The sequence below is a fragment of the Stegostoma tigrinum genome, chromosome 7, assembly GCF_030684315.1.
Source record: "Stegostoma tigrinum isolate sSteTig4 chromosome 7, sSteTig4.hap1, whole genome shotgun sequence".
In the NCBI taxonomy this organism is placed as follows: Eukaryota; Metazoa; Chordata; class Chondrichthyes; order Orectolobiformes; family Stegostomatidae; genus Stegostoma; species Stegostoma tigrinum.
The window spans coordinates 73,272,727-73,296,746 of NC_081360.1; the positions used below are offsets into that span (position 1 = coordinate 73,272,727).

Consider the following 24,020-nt stretch of genomic DNA (forward strand, 5'->3'; position numbering starts at 1 on the left):
TGGCACCAGAGTTCCTGGTATGTTCTGGCAGAGCTGAGAATGGAGTGAAAAGCGCACCATATAGGTGTGGTGTAAAGTTCATGAGGTAAATTTGGAATGATTGCACAGTAAAACTCACTAAGCCTCTGGAGAAAAATCCTTCATGAAACTCGCCAAAGCATGACACTTTTCCAGTAAAGTTCAGCTCTATGTGTCTTAAAATCCAGAAAGTGGTGGGCGTGTGGAATGCGCTGCTGGCAGTGGTAATGGAGTCAGATACTTTCGAGACTTTTAAGCAACTCTTGGATAGGCACATGGCAGATAATAAAATGTAGGGCATGCAGGGTAGTTTGACCTTAGTAGGATAATAGGACAGCACATCATTGTGGGCTGAAAGGCCTGCACTGTGCTGTTCTGTTCTATGTTCTATCCCCTCATCATGATGTTCTCTCCAAATGCTTACATATCGAAAATGCCAAACAACATTGCACTCTCTGAATCAGTCTTCATGAATATAATGTTTAAATATCTTCAAATAAAGGAAGTGGGCACACACAAGTAAAGAATGAGAGAATTGTTTAATGATGTAACCGCACTGAGTAACAGCATATAAAGCCCAATGCGCCCAAATTAAATAACATAAGTACAATATCAAATGACACTTATTGACATTGATTTTAACAGTTTCATGTCCAGTGAGAATGAAATATAGTTTACTAGGATGAAGGACAGCCCAATTATGTAGTGTGGTGCTACATTTCTTCCACTCAACATCTTACCTAACCAATATTCAAGACAATCAAGGCCCCCGCCATAGGTAAATAAGGGCCTAATTTGAATTTAAAAACAGTGCCCGTTAATCTCATTGGTGATGCAACACGATTGTCGTGGTGACTTATGGTGAAGCCAAGGCACATTGTTGAACAACCTGAAAGCGAGTGTCAATTGGTCAAAAGTGTGCAGGTATGTTTAAAAAATAAACTTTTCTATTAAATGCTAGTGGCAAGTTGAGTAGGGATACACCACAGGAGTCCCTCAAGGAGTTCTTCATACACAACTCTCAAAGATTTTTCTTCACCTCCCAGCAATGGCATCAGGTGTCAAAGCCTTTCCTTAGTGCAAATGTTATAGCGAAGCTGCCATTTAGCCCTGAGACTTCCGACTCACTGGCCTCACAGCACCAGGGACCAGCCTCGGGTGACTGTCAGTGCGGAGTTTGCACATTCTCCCTGTGTCTGCTTGGGTTTCCTCCGGGTGCTCCGTTTCCTCCCACAGTCCAAAGATGTGTGGGCTAGGTGGATTGGCCATGCTAAATTGCACATAGTGTTCAGGGGTGTGTGGGTTATAAGGGGATGGGTCTGGGTGGGATGCTTCAAGGGGTGGTCTGGACTTGTTGGGCCGAAGGGCCTGTTTCTACACTGTAGGGAATCTAATCTAATCTGTTCCCACCTACCTTGTCAGTCCAGCCAATTTCGGAGAGAAGACAGAAGTTAAATTTTCTTTGTCAAAATGCATCTTGCTCAAAAAAATAGCCATTGGAGGAAATTTGATCTACCCATGACCGGCATGCCTGGATTGTTTGGAATTAAAAATGTTTGTCCTGTTGGATTACTTAAAATTAGATTCCCATTATTGTTGCATGTGAAAAATGGTCATCTTCAAAAATTTTCTTTTACAACCAGTAAATGGCAGAAATTTCTACTAATAGTATTTCACCAACATTACAATTGAATCATTTTCATTGTTAGCAAATAAATTTACTCTCTTTGTAATGTTGCTATTTAGAATAGGTGTTCTTTGATATTTGGAGAGAAAATAAATATGTAAAGAAATTTAACATATAAAGTTTTAACTTGCTTGCAAACCAACCTAGTTTACTGGTAACAGCAACAATAAAAACTTTTATTTATGTAGCAGCTTTAACATAAGAAAATCTTCCGTGACATTTAACAGGAATATTTTGAAAGTTCCTGTGAAATTTGCTTCCACTGCCCTTGCAGTTTGTATTTGCCAGATCATAACACTCTATATGAAAAAAAAATCCCTGCTAGTTCTTTTACCAATCACCTTTAAATCAGCGATCTCTGCTTACAAAGCCACTTGCCAGAAGAAACATCTCTCAACTTGCACCGTCCAAACCTTCCTAATTTTGAAACATTGTGTCCGATTTCTGCTTAAATTCCTTTGCTGGCTGATGAAAAATCCTAGAATTTGGGAATAATCAGCTCTGCCGCTATCGTATCACTCTTCTCAGCAATCTCAGATAGAGCCGATAACACACTGCCAACACCATCTGATAGCTCCATGGACACCTCTAGATCTGCCACCATTTACTCTTTGATAGCCACAGGTGATTTCTCAGTAGACTGAAGGTTAGCTAACGTGGTGCCATTATTAAAGAAAGACGGTAAGGAAAAGCCAGGGAATTATGGACCAGTGAGCCTGACATCGGTGCTGGGCAAGTTGTAGGAAGGAATCTGAGGGCCAGGATTTACTTGTATTTGGAAAGGCAAGAACTGATTATGGATAGTCAACTTGGCTTTCTGTGTGGGAAATCGCGTCTCATGAACTTGTTTGAGTTTTTTGAAGAAGTAACGAAGAGGATTGGTAAGAGCAGAGATGTGATCTAAATGGACTTCAGTAAGGCGTTTGACAAGCTTCCTCATGGTAGCCTGGTTAGCAAGGTTAGATCACATGGAATACAGAGACAAAAACTAGCCATTTGGATACAGAACTGACCTGAAGGTAGAAGACAGAGGGTAGCGATGAAGTGTTGCTTTTCATTCCGGAGGCCTGTGACCAGTGGTGTGCTACAAGGTCAGTGCTGTGTTCACTGATTTTTGTCATTTATATACATGATTTGGATGTGAACATAGGAGGTATGACATCAAAATTGGAAGTGTAGTGGGCAGTGACGAAGGTTACCTTGGAGTCCAATGGGATCTTGATCAGATGGGCCAATGGGCCAAGGATAGATTGTGAAGAAGGTGTTTGGTATGCTTGCCTTTATTGGTCAATGCATTGAGTAGAGGAGTTGGGAGGTCATGTTGCACTGTCATGTTTTCACTATCCTTTCAACTGCGACCTCAATTTGAAGGAATTATGAAACTGCACCCTTTGTTCGGCAACCCTCCCCAGGACTTACCATTAACTCTATAAGTCCTACCCTGATCTGCCTTCCCAAAATGTAGCACCTCACATTTATCTAAATTAAACTCCAACTGCATAATGTTATGGATGGAATACCAAAGTTGCATGCTAAGGCAGTTGCAAGTTTGACTTCCTGTGTGCAGGTGGTCAAAATTAGAAAAGGCCAAAATTTGAGGAACTTAGCTATCTTGGAGGATTGTGGGACTGGAGGACATTACAAAGCTAATGAGGCAGCCATAAATAAAATTGAAAGCAGGAATGAGAATAATAAAATTCAGGCATTGCTTAAACATAAGCTAATGTTGGTTGTCAGGTACATCAGTGATGGGTGGACAGCAATGACTTATTTCCTCTCTTCAGTGCCTTAGCATTAATCCTTGTGGCGCTCCACTGCCCACAGTTTGTCAACCTGAAAATGTCCTGTTTATTCTGACTGTCAGACCTCTATCCATGCTAATATTTCACCGTCACCACCATAAGCACTTATCTTCTGTAGTCACTTATTACAAGGCACCTTTTCAAATGTCCTTTCAAAATTTGTATACATTAAACCTACTGGTTCCCCTTTGTCCACACAGTTTGCTACATCCTCAAATAATTCTAAGAAATTTATCAAAATTGATTACCTTTTCACACGACTATGTTGACGCTACTTGCTTGGTGCTATTTGTGCTATGATTTTCTAAGTGTCCTGCTCCTATCTATTTAATAATAGGCACTTTGTAGGTAAATATTATTTTGTGATTACATGCACACACCAAGAGTTTGAGTTCAAGACAAACTGGTTGAGGAGAAGGCAAGGTCAAGAAATGTCTTCAGGCTTGGGCTTCTTAGATTGCTGTTTATTGCTTATTATTACTAAATGCAAATACACATGGCCATATGAGATATGTGAGGCTCTATTCCTGCTGTCACATTGTTAAGACTCCAGTTCCTGAATTCAACTGATCTTCCATCTTTACCGAATCAACTCTTCCCACACTCTGCTATTTATGCCCTGGAGGAGCAGTTCCAGGACATTACCATAAAGTTGCCCCAGGGTCTTAAACACAACAATTATCATCAATTCAGAAAATGGCATTCTTCCTGTCAATTATCAATGCAATTGTGAATTTTGGTTATGTTTATCATTGCTGCAAGGAAGATATTTTTCACACATCTAAGTATATCTTATTGGAAATTGCAACCTGACATTGCATGGTACTGCCATTTTAATTTATTTGTCACCCTTTAACCAGAACATAATGGAATTCAAAGAGAAGGAAAAACTGGAATTGCAATTGCATGACACCTTTCACAAGCCAAGCTGTCCCAAAGTGCTTTAAATAAAATTAGCTTCTTTAGCTTGGTTGTTACTATTGCAGTTAGGAAATATAGGTATTGACAAGCTCCTACAAACAGTAATGTGTTAATTAAATCATCATTGCTTCCACCAAATTTATCGAGAGATTAATATTGACCAAGATACCAAGGATAAAAATTAACTCTTCAAAATTATGTTAAAATTGACATAATTCTGCACTGGATTGTCAGTTTAGAATTCTGTACTCTGGAGGGAGACTTTAACCCACCATCTTCTAACTTAACGGCAAGAGTGTTACCCACAAGGAGACATGCAACTTTTAAGTTACGGTGTATGTGTCAGACAAGAAATACCATTTTAACCCAAAGATCAAATAACACCCATAATCTTTCACCTTATTTATAGCCTTTTTTATAAACATGTTTTCTTTATGGTTTTCTCTCTGTACCTTTCGCATTGTTAACAGATGACATCTGACAGGAAGTACATCATGTTCTTAATGGATCATGTATTTCAAAAAAAAAGTTTATCTTGTGACAATTTCATCATTGCACAGTGCCCAGTGATTAGCACTGCTGCCTCTCATTGCCAAGGACCCGGGTTCAATTGCACTCTTGGGTGATTGTGTGTGAAGTTTGTACATTCTCCCTGTGGTTGCGTGGCTTTCCTCTGGGTGCTCCAGTTTCTGTCCACATCCCAAAGATGTGCAGATTAGGTGTTTTGGCCATGCTAAATTGCCTGTAATGTCCAGGCATGTGCAGGTCATATGGATTAGCGACGGAAAATGCAGGCTTACGTGGATATAGAACATAGAACATAGAACATAGAACATTACAGCACAGTACAGGCCCTTCGGCCCTCGATGTTGTGCCGACCTGTCATACCTATCTCAAGCCCATCTAACCTACACAATTCCAGGTATGTCCATATGCTTATCCAATGACGACTTAAATGGACCTAAAGTTGGCGAATCTACTACCGTTGCAGGCAAAGCGTTCCATTCCCTTACTACTCTCTGAGTAAAGAAACTACCTCTGACATCTGTCCTATATCTTTCACCCCTCAATTTAAAGCTATGCCCCCTCGTGTTCGCCGTCACCATCCCAGGAAAAAGGCTCTCCCTATCCACCCTATCTAACCCTCTGATTATTTTATATGTTTCAATTAAGTCACCTCTCAACCTTCTTCTCTCTAATGAAAACAGCCTCAAGTCCCTCAGCCTTTCCTCGTAAGACCTTCCCTCCATACCAAGCAACATCCTAGTAAATCTCCTCTGCACCCTTTCCAAAGCTTCCACATCTTTCTTATAATGCGGTGACCAGAACTGTACACAATACTCCAAGTGCAGCCGCACCAGAGTTTTGTACAGCTTCACCATAACCTCTTGGTTCTGGAACTTGATCCCTCTATTAATAAAAGCTAAAACACTGTATGCCTTCTTAACAGCCCTGTCAACCTGGGTGGCAACTTTCAAGAATCTGTGTACATGGACACTGATATGGTATGGGGCTGGGTCTGGGTGCGATACCTTTCACAGGGTTGATGTGGACTTAATGGGCTTAATGTCCTGCTTCTACAAATAAGTCTCTTATGCTAACTAAAACCTAGATGTTGGGCATAGGTTTTGAATGCTTTAAAATCTGAACAAAGGCAAAATTCGTTTAAAAGGAATGCTAGAAAGTAGGAGTACTGTAAGATTTAGTGCATGTTTTGCTGTACAGATTCAATGGTCAAAAGGGCTTCTTCTGTACTGTATAATTCTATGATTCTACATGTTTCACAATTAAGCTAATTGCAAATTAACATCCACAAAAGGTTTCAAAAACACAGTCAGAGACAGTTGACAAAATGCTCACACAGTCAACAACTTTTCAAGGTATAGCAAAGCTGTGTGACACTTTGTGTAGAAGTCCTGGCGAAGTCGCATTTACTTCCTCCTTACTCTGAGTCTCTGTTTAACCAAAATAGCCCATCTTTGGGTCAGGTCAGGGTGTTTCCTTAACCTGGACTCTTTGTAGGAACAAATATGATCTGGCCTTGGCCTAAAGTCATGTTTGAAATAGAGCACTTTTAATTATGCAGCACTCTCTGAATTCTGCATGAGCGTGTTAGTCTAGAATTCTGTGCCCTGAAATGAGGTTTAATCACATAATCTTTGAATTTAAAAGCAAGAGTGTTATCACACAGCCATTGGTATCATACGAGTTTTCAGATCTATTGAAATTAGACAAGAAATGTTACTTTAACCCCAAGACCAAATTACACCCTAATCTTGCAACTTATTTGTAGCTTTTTGAAAGAAAGTGTTCTCTTTCATTTCTTTATAGTGTTCTCTCTGTAATTTTGCATCGTTTGCAGATGATCCATTTTGGTCTGAAAGAGGATAGACCATGTTTCTTTCTCGATGTATACAGTTAAATACAGTAGATGTCCAACGTGACTTGAGAATTCATGTGTATAGATCTTTAAAATGGCTCAAACAGGTGCAAAAAATTATCAAGAAGGCTAATGGAATGCTAGCTTTTGTATCTATAGGACTGGAGTATAAAGTAAGCAGGAAGGATAGATAACAACACTTGCTCCAAAATGACCCTCAATACCAATGCCCTGCAAGGCTGCATACTCAGCCTCCTTATTATACTCCTTATGCACTCATGACTGTGCGGTCAAATCCAGCTCTAACTTCATTTACACATCTGCTGATAGCACCACTATAGAGGGTTGGATCTCAAACAACAACAAGACAGCGCACAGGAAACAGATAGTGAGCTTAGCAGCATGATGGAAAGACAACAATTTTTCCCTTAATGTCAGCAAAATGAAGGAGCTGGTCACCGACTTCAGGAAGCAGACTGGAAGGCACACCTCTGACTGTACCAATGGTGCTGAGGTGTACATGTTCAAGACCTTCAAGTTCGTAGGAGTAAATACCATCAACAATCTGTCTGGTCCATTCACATTGACACTACAATCAAGAAAGCACACCAATGCCCCTACTTTCTCAAAAGGCTGAGGAAATTCAACATGCCCAGAATGACTCTTACTGATTTTTATGCATGCTCTGGAGAAAGTATCCTGTCTGAATGCATCACAGCTTTGTACAGTAACTGCTTTGCCCAAGACCACAAGAAATTACAGAGAGTCGTGAATGCAACTCAGTCCCTCATGAATACCAACCTTCTGTCCATTGAATAAGAACCAAAAGAACTGCGAATGCTGTAAATCAGGAACAAAAACAAAGTTGCTGAAAAAGCTCAGGTCTGGCAGTATCTGTGGAGGAGAAAAAAGAGTTAATGTTTTGGGTCCGGTGACCCTTCCTCAGAATCTCTCTTTTTTCTCCTCCACAGATGCTGCCAGACCTGCTGAGCTTTTCTAGCAACTTTGTTTTTGTTCCTGATTTACAGCATCTGCAGTTCTTTTGTTTCTTATTGAGTATTTAACTCACTGCCTCATCTCTTCCAGGCAAGCCCACCTTGAAGAGGTTCTGCTCCTCTCTCCGATGGGATTTCCATTCCAATCTCTCTTCTTGCCCACCGACTTTAATTTCACTGTCACTCCTGGTGTTTGTCGAGGTAGTTGGTAAAACTCATTTCCACAGCCCTATCACATTCCTCAGTGACTGCCTCCAGCTCAGACTCACTCCACCTGGATTCCAACTCAACTTCATCCCTCACGTTTTGAATTCTCCCAGGATCATAGATACCACCATGATGTTCAACGTTCCACGGTTAGCTAGGCAAAGGGGTCTGTGGGGCGGGGAGAGGAATCTTGTTGGAAGAAATGAGCACGGAGGCAAAGACGGCGGAAGAACAGTTCGGCCCTCTCGCCACATCCTGAGACCCACACTCAGAGCCATGCAGCAGCACATGCATACTCTCAACCTAGCTCTCCAACAGCACCATAACACACTGGCACAGGGCTGTACCACTCCACAGTTCCACTTCATCCTCCGGCTCATTCATCGTGCTAACAAAAAGCTTTTTCTTTTTCTTTCAGGCATCGAGGCCCACAAGATGCACCAACTCAAAAATACCCATGGCTCTCTGGAACCTACCTCTCCTTCCCTTCCTCCTGACTCTATCCCCTCTCCCAGCTCCCCCCACCTCCTGTCGGGTATTCACCATCCCTCCTAACCTTCCGCTGTCCGATGCTGAATGCTCTGTACTCAGCAAAGGCCTCAGCTTTATCCCTCTGTGTTCCCACCTTTGTGAATTCTGGGCACGACATGACGCTGAACTGTTCTTCCGTCGTCTTTGCCTCCATGCCCATTTCTTCGGACAAGATTCCTCTCCCTGCCCCACAGACCCCTTTGCCCAACTCCAACACTGCCCCTCCACCTAGACTCCTCCCTCTGGCCTCTTACCTGCACTTGATCTTTTCATCGAGAACTGTTGACGTGACAGCAGTCGCTTCAATTTCACTGCCCCTCTCAACCAGTTCTGAGGAAGGGTCACCGGACCCAAAACATTAACTCTTTTTTCTCCTCCACAGATGCTGCCAGACCTGCTGAGCTTTTCCAGCAACTTTGTTTTTGTTCCTGTTTTTCTTCCATCCATTGACTCCATCTATACTTCTGTTGCCATGAGAAAGCAGCCAACATAATGAAAGACCCCTCCCACCCTGGTTATACCTCTTCCACCCTCTTCCATTGGGTAGAAGATACAAAAGTTTGAATACACGCATTAGCAGAATTGCGAACAGTTTCTTCTCCACTTTTACCAGATTTATGAACGGACCTCACATTTATTAGAGTTGATCTTTCTCTGCACCTTTACTGTATGTGTGTAGAACATGACATTCTGCATTCTGTTCCATTAACTCATGTACTTACATCAGGTTTGATTTGTCTCAATAGCACACAAAACAATACTTTTCACTGTATCTCAGTACATGCCACAATAATAAATCAAATCAAATCAAATCAAAACACAGCAGTTATTCTGCAGACTTTACAAAATCATGACTGGATGCCCCTTGGGGTTCTGTAAGCTGATCTGGAGACCCTACCTTAGGAAGGATATTGTCGCCTTGGAAGGAGTACAATGAAGGTTTACAAGACTGATACCTGGACTTTTCGTGGAATGATGAGAGAGTAAACAAATTAGGCATGTTTTTTTCCAGAATTTGGAAGGTTAAGGAGTGATCTAATTAAAGTCTTCAACGTATTAAAAGGAAAAGATCGAGATGACAAACTACTTCCACTGGTTGGGGACTCTAAAGCTAGGGGATATGGACTGAGAAATAAGGCCTATCCTTTCAGAAGAGATGTTGCAAAGCACTTCTATACACAAAAAAGTCGTAGAGGTTTTGAACTCTTTTCCAAATGGCAGTGGATCCAGGATCAGTTATTAATTTTAAATCTGAGAAAAGTAGTTTGTTTGTTAAGTAAAGGTATTAGAGGATATGGGCCAAAGTCAGGTATATGGAATTAAGCCATAGATCAGCCATGATCTCATTGAATGTCAGAACAGGCTTAAGGGGCTGGATGGCGTATTCCTATTTCTATGTTGTTGTACTTCACTGATTGCATCTTCCTCCAACATTACATAAGGCAAGTATGAACTCAACAGTGTAGAGAAATGAAGATAATAAAGTGTGAAGCTGGATGAACACAGCAGGCCCAGCAGCATCTCAGGAGCACAAAAGTTGACGTTTCGGGCCTAGACCCTTCAACACCTCTCTCGGTCTAGGCCCGAAACGTCAGCTTTTGTGCTCCTGAGATGCTGCTGGGCCTGCTGTGTTCATCCAGCCTCACATTTTATTATCTTGGATTTTCCAGCATCTGCAGTCCCCATTATCAGTGTAGAGAAATGGCCCTCTTCCCTGTGGCACAGTTGATTCTGTAAACTCACCACTTGAAAGCCACATAACGTTCTCAGTTTGTCTTCAGGTGATTGGATAATAGGAAATATTGCGAGATTTATAAGGGACAGAACAAATAATCCGAGCTACTATAAAATAAAAAACTGCGGGTGCTGGAAATCTAAAACAAAAACAACTTGCTAGAGAAAGTCAACAGGTCTGGCAACATCTGTAGGAAGAAATCAGAGTTAATGTTTCCAAGCCAGTGACTCTTCATAAGTGGAATAGATCTTCATAAGTCACTGCACTTGAAACACTAACTCAGCTTTCTTTTCACAGCTGCTGCTAGACCTGTTGAATTTCTCCAGCAATTTCTGTTCTTGTTTGTAATCCAAACTTCAGTCACTTAAATCAAATGATGGAAATAATAATTTTGGATATTTCTCAGACCATTTGTGAATTTCCAATACAAATTAATGCTCTTTCCTGCATTGTGACTTGTAAGTAATTCATTTTATGACTATTGATATGCCACTTTTTAATGTTATATTGTGTATTACCAATTGAATTATATATTTGTGTAACACTCTTGCCTCTGATTCACAATGATTTATATTCAAATCCCATTCAGGGCTTGAGAACAGATATCAAGGCTAATGCTGCAGCTTAATACAGAAGAGATGTCAGTGAGTCAAGGTGGTCTATCTTGGATGAGATGTTAAGTCAAAGCTATGCATATCTGCTTGGATGGACATAAAAGATCCTGTAACATTACTTTGAAGAAGTGCCAGGAGAGTTTCTGCAGTAAAATAAAACCAAAAACTGTGGATGCTGGACATCTGCATTAAAAACAGAAAATTTTGGATAAACTCAGCAGATCTGGCATCATCTGTGGAGAGAGAAACAGTTCATATTTTTAAGTCAGATAGAAAAAACAGTCATATTGGACTCAAAATGTTTTCTTCCCACAGATGTTGCCAGATCTGTTCAATTTGTCAAATGTTTTGTTTTCATTATGAGTAATCTCTACTGCCTCTGCTGATGTTTATCCCCCAGTCAACATACCAAAAGTAGATTATCTGGTCATTATCATATTTTGTTGTTTGTGAACGTGTGATGACTGGAGATTCTGTCTGAAAATTGTTGGTCTTGCACAGCAAGGAGTTGACTTTGACTGAGCATTGCAGGCTGGCATTCCAAGGTCCAGGATTAAATGCTGAGGGACACACTAAAGCTTGGGGCATCTGCTGCCAAGGCACAGTGGGGAAAGACACCATTAAGGTCTTTCTGCTGAAGTTAAATGGGGATCCGTTCAGTTATTGGACCCTCCAACTGCTTCAAGTGTACAGAAATGTAATCTTGTACAATAAGAAATCCCTTTGGTTTGTTAGTCTGATAGACTCAAACTCCACTGTCTGTTTCTCCATATGCTACTGTATTGAACCAAACTGCTTTAGTGATTATTTATGCATATAAAAATATTTTTATGGTTATCGTATATTATTGAAATATAAAAAGGCTGGAAATTACATGGTACAGTTGCCTCACTCAGATTTGACTGTCATTTTCTTTTTTAAATTGATTTTCAGGTTTTCAGCTTTTCTCTGACCTTCTTATGAGTTTCGTTATAGGGTGGCTAGGTTTCACTCCTAACCTAATTGTGGCTGCTTGATTCTACTTTCAGGCCATGACCTCAGAACTACCCGCCTACCTAAATTTCTTTCTCAGTACAATCACAATTAACTCTCTTGCAGCTTTTTGATTGTTATTTCAGACTTGTTACATACCCCTCCAGTGTGTCGCCAGTAAAGATTTTGCCTTGTGACTTATGCATCTTCTGACTCTCGAACCTCTGATGATACATTCCCTTGGTTAAAGATTTCCTGATTCCTTGAATAACTTGAAATTGCAAGGTATCTTCATTCTTCATTAGTCATTGTTCTTGGATTAACTGTCCGCTTTTGCTTGCTGAAATTCTAATACTGAAACGATAACAACTCTCTACAAATCCTTAAAATACTCACAATATACTAATATATTAGATGATCGGGGGGTGGTACGGTGGCTCAGTGGTTAGCGCTGCTGCCTGACAGTGCCAGGGACCGGGGGTTCGATTCTACCCTGTGTGTAGTTGCACATTCTCCCTCTGTCTGCACGGATTTCCTGCAGGTGCTCCAGTTTCCTCCCACAGTCCAAAGGTGTGCAGGTTAGGTGGATTGGCCTTGCTAAATTGCCCATAGGGCTCAGGCTCATGAAGATTAGTGGGTGATTGGGGATAGGTCTATTGGGATGCTGTGAGGGTTGGTGTAGACTTGTTGGGCCGAAGGATCTATTTCCACACTGTAGAGATTCTATACTTTTATGAATACGTAAAATGCCTTTGCAAATTAAAAGCCCATCTGTCATCAGGCTAATTTGTTCAAAAAAGTGTTCTGCAGCCTGCAAAGTTAGTGGATATGACCAAGAGCTAAATATTGACTCATCTTGAGTGTCAACCATCAAAATCAGCAATACATTGCAACAAAACAGCTTGACAAGGTGCTAATGTGCAAGTAGTAAGTAGACCTTAAGGCTCAGCAAACAGCAATCAAAAAGTCAACCAGAAAAAAAGGAACATAAAAAGACCATAAGAACATAAGAAATAGGAGTAGGAGTAGGCCATCTGGCCCCTCAAGCCTGCTCCGCCATTCAATAAGTTCATGGCTGATCTTTTTGTGGCCTCAGCTGCACTTAACTGCCTGGTCACCATAGCCCTTAATTCCTTATTGTTCAAGCACCTATGTATCTATCAACAAGGTAGCCTCAACTACTAAGCTGGATAGGGAATTCCATAGATTCACAGTCCCTTGCATGAAGAAGTTTCTCCTTAACTCATCCCTAAATCTGCTCCCCCTTATTCTGTGGCTAAACTCTGTAGTTCTGGTTTCATTCATGAGTGGAAACAACCTTATGCTTCTATCTTGTCTATTCTCTTTATAGTTTTATATGTTTCTATAAAAGCCCCCCTCATTTTTCTAAATTACAATGAGTATGGTCCCAGTCTGCTCAATCTCTCCTCACAAGCCAACTCTGTCAACTCTGGAATCAACCTGGTGTATCTTCTCTGCACCCCTTCCAGTACTAGTACATCCTTTCTCAAGTAAGGAGACCAAAACTGTGCATAGTACTCCATATGTGGCCTTACCATCCCTCTAGCACTGAAGGACAATATTCCATTTGTCTTCCCAACTACCTGCTGCACCAGCAAACCAACATTTTGTGATTCATACACAAGGACATCAAGGTCCCTCTGCACAGCAGCAAGCTGCAACTTTTCACCATTTAAATAAGAGTCCATTTTGCTGTTATTCTTACTGAAATGAATGACCTCACATTTACCAACATTGTAACTCCATCTGCCAGACTCTTGTCCACTCACTTTAACCTGTCTACATCCCTCTGCAGACTTTCAGTGTCCCCTGCACACTTTGCTCTACCACTCATCTTAGAGTCGTCTACAAACTTTGACACACTACATGCGGTCCCCAACTCCAAATAATCTGTGTAAATTGTAAACAATTGCAGTCCCAGCACTGATCCGTGATGCACACTAATAACCATTGATCGCCAATCAGAAAGGCACCCATTCATCCCCACTCTTTGCTTTCTGTTAGTTAACCAATCTTCTACCCATGCTAATACATCACCCATAACACTTCATCTTATACAGCAGCCTTTTGTAAGGCACCTTATCAAATGCCTTCTGGAACTCCAGATATACCACGTCTACTGATTCTCCATTGTCCACTGTGCACGTAAGTCCTCAAAGAATTTCAGTAAATAAGTTAGACATGATCTGCCTTTCATGAATGCATGCTGCATCTGCCCAATGAGACAATTTCTACCTTTTTGTGGATAGGGCATTGGACCATTTTCCACTATGCCAGGTATGTACCAGCGTTGTATCTGCACTGAAACAGCTTGACTAGGGACATAAAAACTGAAAGAACTGTGGATGCTGTAAGTCAGGAACAAAAACAGATGTTGCTGGAAAAGCTAGCAGATCTGGCAGCATCTGTGAAGAAAAAGTCAAAGTAACATTTTGGGTTCTGAGGAAGGTTCACTGGACCCGAAACATTAACTCTGATTTTTTCCTCACAGATGTTGCCAGACCTGCTGAGCTTTTTCAGCAACTTCTGTTTTTGTTGCCTCGGGGCATGTTTAGTTCTAGAGGTAGTCTTCAGTACTTCTGCTGGAATTCAGATCCCGTAGCTTTTCATTCCTCAATGCCTTCAGCTGTTTCTTGATCTCATGTTGACACAAATGAATTAACAATTGTGTTTTTATTTTATTGTGAACCTCTCCTCACAGAATAAGTAACGTCTGTGCTTTTTTGTGACTTATGGATAATAAAGAAACCCCTTGAGATGTTTTCTGAACAATACATTGCTGTTTATTGATATATATCATTAATGTAAGAGAACTTCTTTATCTTTTTAATATATCTGAAGTTTGTATTTTGGTGTGCACCAGTTTTGGAAATACATACATGTTAAACTACAAAGCTTTTATTATGTTTTTGTTTGTGAATAAGCATTAATGTTTAACTATACAAACTCACTGAATTGTGTTAAATCAGGAACTTGTCAACTCCAGCCTTTTTTTTGTCCATTCATTTAATGAAGCAGGAAGTGTTTTAACACAGGAACATAAAAACAGGAACTGGCTGACAATGGGTAAAGTGGTGTTGGAGTTTCTAAGGGTGCAAAATTGGAAAGAAAATCTGGAAAATTCCTCTTCTCTGCTCTCATTGGATGATTGAAGGTATTCCTGGGAGCCACTCTGGTCCTGATTACTGTTATTTGATACCTTTTGTGAGATGATCTCTACCAGAATGTATTCAGTAAATCAACATTAACTGGATGGACTGGCAACGTTCCGCAGGGTTCATGTTTTCTTAGCAGAAAACCACCTTCTGACATCTGACTACTTTGCTCTGACATAGCTTTAGATGAAGATCCCTATTCCTCCTTAAATTTCTTGGTTATAACAATCTATCTCAAGAAATACAATTTAAATGCCTCACATAAATCTTGATGAAATCACCCTCAGTCTTTACCTCTATAAAGTGCTGAGATCTGCATGCTTATCCCATTTTAGTAACAAAGATGTTTTCAACTAGACATAAATCTTGTGATTATCCTTTGCACTCTTTCCAAAACCTCAGTATCATGCAGCCTATGAGGCAAGCAAAACTGTGCATTACATTGTGACTAACCCTAACCAAGGTTATGTGCAAAGATAAAATAGTGTGCTTTATTTTATAATGTGTTGCTGAGTTCTGAGGAAGGGTCACTGGACCCGAAACGTTAACTCTGTTTTCTTCTCCACAGATGCTGCCAGACCTGCTGAGCTTTTCCAGCAACTTTGGTTTTTTCTTTGTGATATTGATTGATGGATAAATATTGACGAGGATGCTAGGGATAATTTCTTTGCTCTTCATTGAAATAACATTTGAGCAGGCAGATGGGATACCTCAATGCAGAGATGGTATCTTCAACAATGCGTCATTTCTTCAGTGCTGTATTGGACTGTTAAACTTTGATATTTATGCTTCAAGGTTGAATCAAGACTTAATCCAAGAGTTTGAACTCTGGCAACAACGCTATGGATATAAAATGTAATGATTTAAAGAAAGACCATGTAAGAATAGGCTAGGTAGCTGTTTAAAGGAAAGATAAAACAGGGATCAGTGAGTACAGAAAATAGATGGAATTAGGGCTATTGCCCATTTAGAGTACAAAATAACTTTGTCAAAGATTTTGTTTCCAAGTTGCCACGTGTTTGTATCTCTATGTAAAAGTTGCTATAGCAGTTTTGTTGCACATGGGAGGTAATGGCCTAATGGTGTTATGCTAGGCTATGAAGCCTGAGACCCAGGAAATTTTCGGGGTTCATGTCCTACCATGGCAGATAGTTGAATTTAAATTCAATAAAACTCAGGAATTGACAGTCTAATGGTAATCATCAAACAGTAGCTGGGAAAACCCCATCTGGTTGACTAAGAAAATCTTCTGGCCTACACGTGACTCCAATGTGATTGACTCTTTACCCACCCTCTTGTGCAATAAATGCTGGCCTAGTCAATCATATCCATAGCCTGTGAATGAAAAAAAAACTCAAGCTCAAGGATCTCATATTTGTGCTCTACACTCCAGAGGAAGCAGATTGGTCACTGTGTTCCATGGTTATTTTTAATCTTTACCTTCATTTTAACAGGAAAAAATCAATTTAATATCATGTGCTGAGTAATTAAATTTACTTCCATGTTCCAAAGAAAAATATGATTCAAGCAAACTGCCAAAAATCTTGCACCAAATCTGATAAGGGATACAGAAATCAGTTTCCTCTGTATACAGTTAAGGTATGGTAAATGGCATGTATATATTTAGAACAAAGATGGTCAAAGTTTTGGGTAACAGTAGTATAGGCTGCAAGAATGATAGTAAACAAAGTGAAATGATTTGTGCTGTGATAAAATTGGTGGACTGTGTGTTTTCAACTAGAAATGTATATCTTATCTAACATGTATCATCTTGAAATTTAACAGTTTACATAACTTACCAGATACTAGACAGAAGTGAAGGCTACTTTTACAATTTTGTGAAAAAATGTTGACCTTGTATTGACACAAGATTGGGTTTGCAGTTGCTTAAAGAGCATTAGTTTTGACAATGCCCACATAAGTATTTGTGTGCCGTTTTCCTTTGCACTTGCTACGATGTTTTCAAGTGGTCTTTTTGACTGCTTGAGATATTTAATATTTATTTGAAAACTTTTAAATATTTATGGACGACGAACTACTTCAGACATCCTTAACATTAGCATTCAGCCAGCATCTGGGCTCCAGCAATTAGGATTTAATTTTGTCACGCCAGAGCTTGGTATAAACTGAACAGCACAATTTCAGTTGGGCAGCCCCCATCCAATATGGCTGTAGAATTACCATTAATCTCTCCTTGACTGTTGCTCCCTGTTTTACATTGAAACATGCCATCCTCTAATAATTATCTTGCAATTTGTATTGTTTATTGCAAATTCTACTGGTTGATTGTTTTTGGGCAAATAATACCAGAAATAGTTTAATGAAAATACCTCAGTTAATAACTGATTTATGAAGAACAGTGTCCGTTATTGACTATTTACATTTGGAATTGGCTTTGAAACTAAGAGAAAGAAAATAAAGGTTTGTGTTTTGGCCTTTCATGTCCTCAGGACTTCCAAAGCAATTTACAGCTAATGAGCTACTTTTTTGGATGGAAAACCTAAAGCTAATTGAAGCTTCCAAAGTAATATGATAATAACCAGATCAACTGTCGTTTTAGTGAAGTTGCTTGAGAATTAAACATTAGCTAGAACACTGGAGAATGTCCCCTTGCTTTTCTTTCAAAGGCTTTCATGACATTCCTTGCACTCCTGTGAGAGTTGCCTTTTAAGTCTCTAAGAACAAGCAAATCTAAGGACACAGATATGGAATTAGAAATCCTCTCATGCCTTCTGGACCAGGTTACCAATACTTTTCTGTATCAGATGATGGTCAATGAGGTATTTACCTCTAATTCTTGAATAGAACCTTTGATGACCATAAATGAAAGGCTGAACCCCCCTCCAGTCCTTTGTGGGTCTTGTTACAATAAAATGAAAGGTAGATATTTTGATATTGGTGTGTGTAGCTATATCCATATAACGATATGATATGGTGGACAGAAAAATGCTGTAACATTTCAGATGAGAAACAATGTATTTATTTACATAATCCATAGCAAGTCAAGTTCGCAAATTCGCTTCTAGCAAACTGACTCAAGCAAAAGCCAATTATAATGGCATACTTACGCGAAGTAAATATTATTTATTATTCAAACGCATAGTTTATTTACATCATTGCAAATGACAAAAGAATATGGGCTCAAAAACTAAATGAAGCTCAGCTACACGTGTTTCCCTGCCGCTGTTTTCTCTCAAGAGTTTTAGAACCATTTACAGAACAGAATACACAATAGTATTTATAAGGTGACAAAGAATTGGAGACATAAATAACTCTATATAAATAGCAAACGCAACATTAAACAACATTTAGAATTGGACGCAGTAGTGAAAATATTGATATGCATAAATGCAGATTTTTTTTTACAAAAGTGGAGTCGGGAATAAGTTAGCAAGTTGACTGAAGACTGGAAGACTCAGACTCGGTAGAAACTGACGGATGGGCTCCTCGTCTGTCTTTGCTTTTGAGTTTCTTAAGAGAGGAGCATCTGGTGTCAGAGTGATTGAAGACTCTTCGAGTGTAAGTTTTGAAGTTAACCCCGACAAAAGCGTACAGAATGGGATTGAGGCAACAGTGAAAGAAGGCAATGGCTTCAGTGATGGCCATCGAGGTGATGACAATCTGCTCCAGATCGCAGGAGTAGGCGCTGCCTTTCATGAGCATCACCGTGTCAATGGAGATGACTATGTAATAGGGCAGCCAGCAGCAGAAGAAGGTGACGATCAGGATGATGGTGATTTTCAGGGCTTTGCGCTTCTGCAAGCCGGTGGAACGGGACAGCCGGGAAATGATGATACAGTAGCAGATGAGGATGACCAGGGCGGGCAGAACGAAGCCCACCGCGATGCCTTGGATTCGGAAACTCATCATCCAGAACTGGTACGTGTCTGCGGGGTAAATGCGCTCACACACCACCCTGTCGTCGAGATTTCTCGTTTTAGCAAACACCATGTCGGGCACGGTGAGCAGAATGGCTGGTAACCAGACGCCCACATAGACTAACCGATCAGCCAGCAGCTTCCGCGGTCCCGTGCTGTTGGTCGCATGCACCACCGCATAGTAGCGGTCCAGGCTGATGAAGGCGAGAATTAACACGCTGCTGTACAAATTGACGGTGTAGATGATGTGCACGATCTTGCACATCGCGTCTCCGAAGTACCAATTCAGGCTCGCGTCGATAGACCAGAAGGGCAGGGTCAAGACAAACAGCAAATCCGCCACCGACAGGTGCAGCCTGTATTTGTCCGTCATGGTGCGCACTCTTCCATGGTAGCCCATGATGACCACCACCAGGCCATTGCCCACCACCCCCAGCACAAACACCAGCGAGTAGACACATGGTAAGAAAATGCTTTTAAAGTACGCGTTTTCTCCATCGCATAAGGCACCCTCTGGATATGTGTAATTGTACGCGTCAGTGTCATTGGGATAATTGGCATCATAAGCCAGGCGATAATACTGTAAAATAAACAACAAGCTTTATTAACCAACACCCAAACCGTCAGTTTAATCGATATTTTTTCAGCCTCGGCTTTTTATTACCATCAGAACCACGTGGTTACCACCCACCCCTGAAGTTTCCAATAGGAAACAGGCTTTTGGGTTGTTTGGGTTAGAATTTCTGACAGCCACAAGTTTTGAACTTGTTAACGGCTAAGGCCAGCCGTGTGGTTGTTGTTGCGGGATTGAGTTACAACTGTCAAAAGTAAACTCTAAATGGCTGGAAAAACGCAGCGTCTGTGGCGAGAGGGAGAGAGTCACTTAGCGTTTCCAGTCCCATTTTGCCAGGCCTGCTGAGTTTCTTCAGGAACGTCTGGTTTTGAGTCAGATTTCCAGCATCGGCATTGTTCAACTCTAGGCAGTCCACGTGTGAGGAGACACACCGGGTCTGGGACCCCGCTGCGTGCTGAAAACAAAATACGCTGAAAATTCACCGAGAGGCAGATTGGGTTTGGGAAGCGCAGCGCTGCCTTGAGTGCGTGTTTCACTTTTTAATGGAACAGCGGGGGATTTTTACAAAGGAAGTCACAGTGACGATTTCTCATCACAAAGCAGGACTGACTCCTAGTTGCTGGGGTGGGGAGCGGGGGAAGGGAGGTTGGGGTTCACTCACGTGGGACTCATGCTTGCAGTAATTGTGTTCAAACAGCGCTCAGTTCTATGCTATTCTGCTCCTTGCTACTTGGCACCGAAATTTTAACTGCCACTTGTTAACCACTTCAACGTTTTCTTTCTCAGGTATTTCACCCCACGCGCTGAAGTTTCCCTGAGTCGTTAGTAAAGTCCAGCAGAAGTCTGAGGAGATTTGTTTGTTATTACTGGGTTAGCTGTTCCCCATGCATGACAGTTGCAGCATGAGTGACCTCTTTCAACAATATCGGCATGTGCCAAATGTATATGCCCCGAGTTAAATATACCTGCGAGACCAGGTCACCTGGAGGTATAGGTGCTTCCTCTATGTGGAAGAGACGAATGCGAACGGATCTATTCATTGGCATCAATGAAGCATGCCTTTTAACTCGGAAAAACTGTGGTTGAACGCTGTTATTTTAAACTTTCTACCTCCTGTGATTTCTTAGTTCCAAAGCTCAAGAATCTAAACCGCGCTGGTTTCAAACAGCAAATCGGAATACCAGACGCGGTAACATGAAAACCCCTAACCAGATACTCGAGGCTAAATCAGATCAGCAATGTAAAATGCCTTTTCAACTTTCTTCCCCTGCAGCCGGTTTCACTAAATGATCACAATTTGGAGAGTTTAATTTCGAACTGGAAGCATTAAAAACAAAACCCATAAAACTCCAATTGGCTTTTCAGTGATATCTTCAATATCTAAAAGTGTTAAAATGATTGTGTTCATTCTTGCTTCGCACACAACTACCATAGGTAAACTGTAAGCTGCACACTTTACTCAGATAAATTCATCTACAAACTATACATAAGTGCATTTGCAACACTTAAAAGTATATTTTGTAAATAAAACATCATCTCTTTAAGTACAAATGATTTTTAATTTTGTTTCATAATGTACAAGTATTTACAAACATAAAAATACTTAAAGGAACATTTAGATATTGATTAAACCTTCTCTTACCATTTCATCGAACTCTGAATCTTCAGTCATTCTGCACGATTTCCAACAGCCCTGACCGTTATACTGGCGGAAGTTCACTTCTTGTAGCGTTCTCTAAGTATGAAGATATTGTATGAAGTTTCCAAACTTAAGTGCCACTTGGACCTGCGCATGCGCACAGCGAGAATCGTAATTTCTTAGCTCGACCAAAGGAAACTAGTTTGAATAATGAATTCAAAAACAAACCCAAAGAATAAGGGGCATTTACAACCACCGCTGCCTAACTGCTGCGGAAACGTTGGAAGCAACTGTTATTTTATAGCATCCGTTATACAGAATGCACACTAGGTGATAATATTCAATGACTTTAGTGAAAATTTGCTTTTGTGAAAGTATTGCTATTAGGCCATAAGACCACAAGAAATAGGAACAGGAGTAAGCTGTTCATCCCAAGTGCCTGTCCATCCCCATTCAATAGCATCATGGTTGATCATACATTTTTCAAGCCCTCCCCACCCCCAACCCGAATTCCCCATTGATCAAAAATCTATCTCAGCCTTAAACATACACAAGGATTAGATTAGATTACTTCTGTAATAAAAACCAAAAGAACTGCGGATGCTGTTAATCAGGAACAAAAACAAAGTTGCTGGAAAAGCTCTGCTGGTCTGGCAGCATCTGTTTTGGGTCCGATGACCCTTCCAGCAACTTTGTTTTTGTTGTTGACAAGGATTGTGTCCCACATCTGTCTGTGGCAGGGAGTTCCAAACACTCTCAACCCTCTGAGACAAGGAATTCCTCCTCATCTCGGTCTTAAATTGCACTCCCCCTTTATTCTGGGACCATTCCCTCTGGTGTAGGCTCTCCCATGAGGGGTATTATCCTCTCAGCATTTAACCCATCACACCCCTTAAGAATCCACATGTTTCAATGAGATCACCTCTCATTCTTCTAAACTCCAGCGAGTGGAGCCTGAATCTATTTGACCTTTGATCATTAGTCAATCCCTCCATACCATGGATCATTCTGGTGAACTTTCTGTGAACAATTGATTGTATAACTAGCCCAACTAATGTTCTTCATAGGGTAGCTGTCTGAGGCACTGAATGTTGTCTCTGGAAAGAGAAAATGGGAAATCTTGTCTGCACAACAATTTGTCCATCACTTATTCCTTCTTATACTTTGCTTTTGCATTTCTGTTTTGTAATGTTATCTTTCATTTTTCAATTGGCTAAATTTGTTTTCTTTTCCTTCCAGGTAAATCATTTCTTCATCATTTTTGGGTTGAAAATATTTGAAGCACATCAGTATCCTCAAGAAGGCCCCAACGAGTTCTCAAGATAATTAAGGATGGGCCATGAATATGGCCACACTAACAACAGTCATGTAGAACAGTACAGTGCAGGAACAGGCCGCTCAGACCAACCATGTCTTGCTAACCATGATGCCATTCCACATCCCAAGAGTCATTAAAATCCAGACAAATTTGCTGCAGCCAGGGGTCTAACCATGCCTGCTGACTTCACTTCACGTGTTTAGATTTCCACATTCTTTTCAGGGCTGCTTTTCACCAAGTTGCTGGAACTGCAACGTAATTCCAGGACAAGAAGAACCACATTTTGCATCCTGTCCAACCAGATTGTGGGATTATGACATTACAAATACAAGTGTTTCAAGGAAGCAGAGAGTTGTTAGCTCAATACAAATCAGATACAAAAGGGAGAATGAAGAGGGGGAAAGTGGTTGATTGAATAAAGGGGTTAATTGAAAAAGGAAAAACAAGACTAGAAATAAAATGTTTCCTTTTGAAGCTTGATATTTTCAACACATCCAACAGCAATTACAACCTGAATAAAAAGAGACAACACACATGTCATAGTCAATTGTGCCAGTGAGATTTATTGGCAGTAATTAACACATCATATTATTAAAACTTTAACGGGAATATCCAGGTAATACTGTTTTAGTTTCTCCAATTAGTCTTTGTATACTTTCAAGTTATTAAGTTGAACATTACTCTAGTTAACTATTGCAAGTACATTTAGCATTTTTCCTGCCTTTATTATAGAAAACAAGTCAATTGAAATGACTGTATGCATTGAATTCACAGTTTATTGATTGGAAATTGCTTCAAGGTAATGTTGGGAAGTAGGTTGGTCAGCTAGATGGACCTTTCCACTATTGCAACTTCAGAAGGTCACCATGTTACTCTGCAACACAAAGGGATCTTCCAACAATGCATTCATTGCAAGTAATTACTACACCACATTTGTTGTGTCTGGCCTGTTCCATAAATTCTTGTAAAAGATTTCCACTGTTCCCTCGGTGTATTCTGAACTTAATTCACTGGTAAATGCTTTCAGTTAGTTTGGCTATATATTTTCAATTTTAACAGAATGATACTTATCATTGGTATTGTTTATTCACAGGTATATTTTAAAATCTTTTATGATAAATTTTAATGAATATTACTTTTATTGCTTTCTATTATTAAAGCATAATTTATGACAACATATGCATAATTCTTTGAACTTTGAACATTATTGAAAACTATTAAGCTACTAATCCTATTGAATGCTCTAATTCTTGCTTAGTTCTTTCAAAGTTGCTGCCTGTCGTCTTTATTGTTTGTTAACTGTAAATAACATACATCAAATTTTCAAACTATGTAGTGAAATGTTATGTGGATAATTTCATGTATAATATGATTAGGTCTCCTGTAATATCACGGATTTGACCAGCTTTGATTATTTGTGGTTATGTTTAGAGGCCAAGCAGATGTTTTGATTGTAAAATGGTAAGCACAGTTAGTCTGTACATGGTTGTAAGCCTTCCACACATATCATGGTATGATTTTGTTGTTACCCCATCCTACCTGTAAGGGGAGGAGATGATCCTTCAGTAAAAGC

General features: G+C 40.3%; 1 protein-coding gene and 1 long non-coding RNA gene across 2 annotated transcripts in view; one reads left to right on the forward strand and one right to left on the reverse strand.

Moving 5' to 3' along the window:
- The window catches only part of LOC132209824 (uncharacterized), a 34,603-nt gene extending 20,366 nt beyond the window's left edge, over positions 1-14,237 (forward strand). Inside the window, exon 3 of the long non-coding RNA XR_009445958.1 lies at positions 10,866-14,237. This is a non-coding gene — a long non-coding RNA (uncharacterized LOC132209824). The remainder of the gene's footprint in view (positions 1-10,865) is intronic.
- A 3,774-nt stretch (positions 14,238-18,011) lies between these two features.
- On the reverse strand, positions 18,012-21,268 carry LOC125453877 (C-X-C chemokine receptor type 4-like). Its single transcript, XM_048533970.2, has 2 exons — positions 21,133-21,268; positions 18,012-19,496 (listed from the first exon to the last, which is right to left on the reverse strand). The coding sequence occupies exons 1-2, from the start codon at positions 21,160-21,162 to the stop codon at positions 18,426-18,428; spliced, it is 1,101 nt and encodes a 366-aa protein (XP_048389927.1). The 5' UTR covers positions 21,163-21,268; the 3' UTR covers positions 18,012-18,425.
- Positions 21,269-24,020: the final 2,752 nt, after the last annotated feature.

What these genes read in the sequence shown, in the direction of transcription:
- LOC125453877 (XM_048533970.2), bottom strand. Translation starts at nt 21,162, where the DNA reads ATGACTGAAGATTCAGAGTTCGATGAAATG. An exon ending in ATTCAGAGTTCGATGAAATG is followed by an intron (nt 19,497 to 21,132) that starts GTAAGAGAAGGT and finishes TTTATTTTACAG; the next exon opens with TATTATCGCCTGGCTTATGA.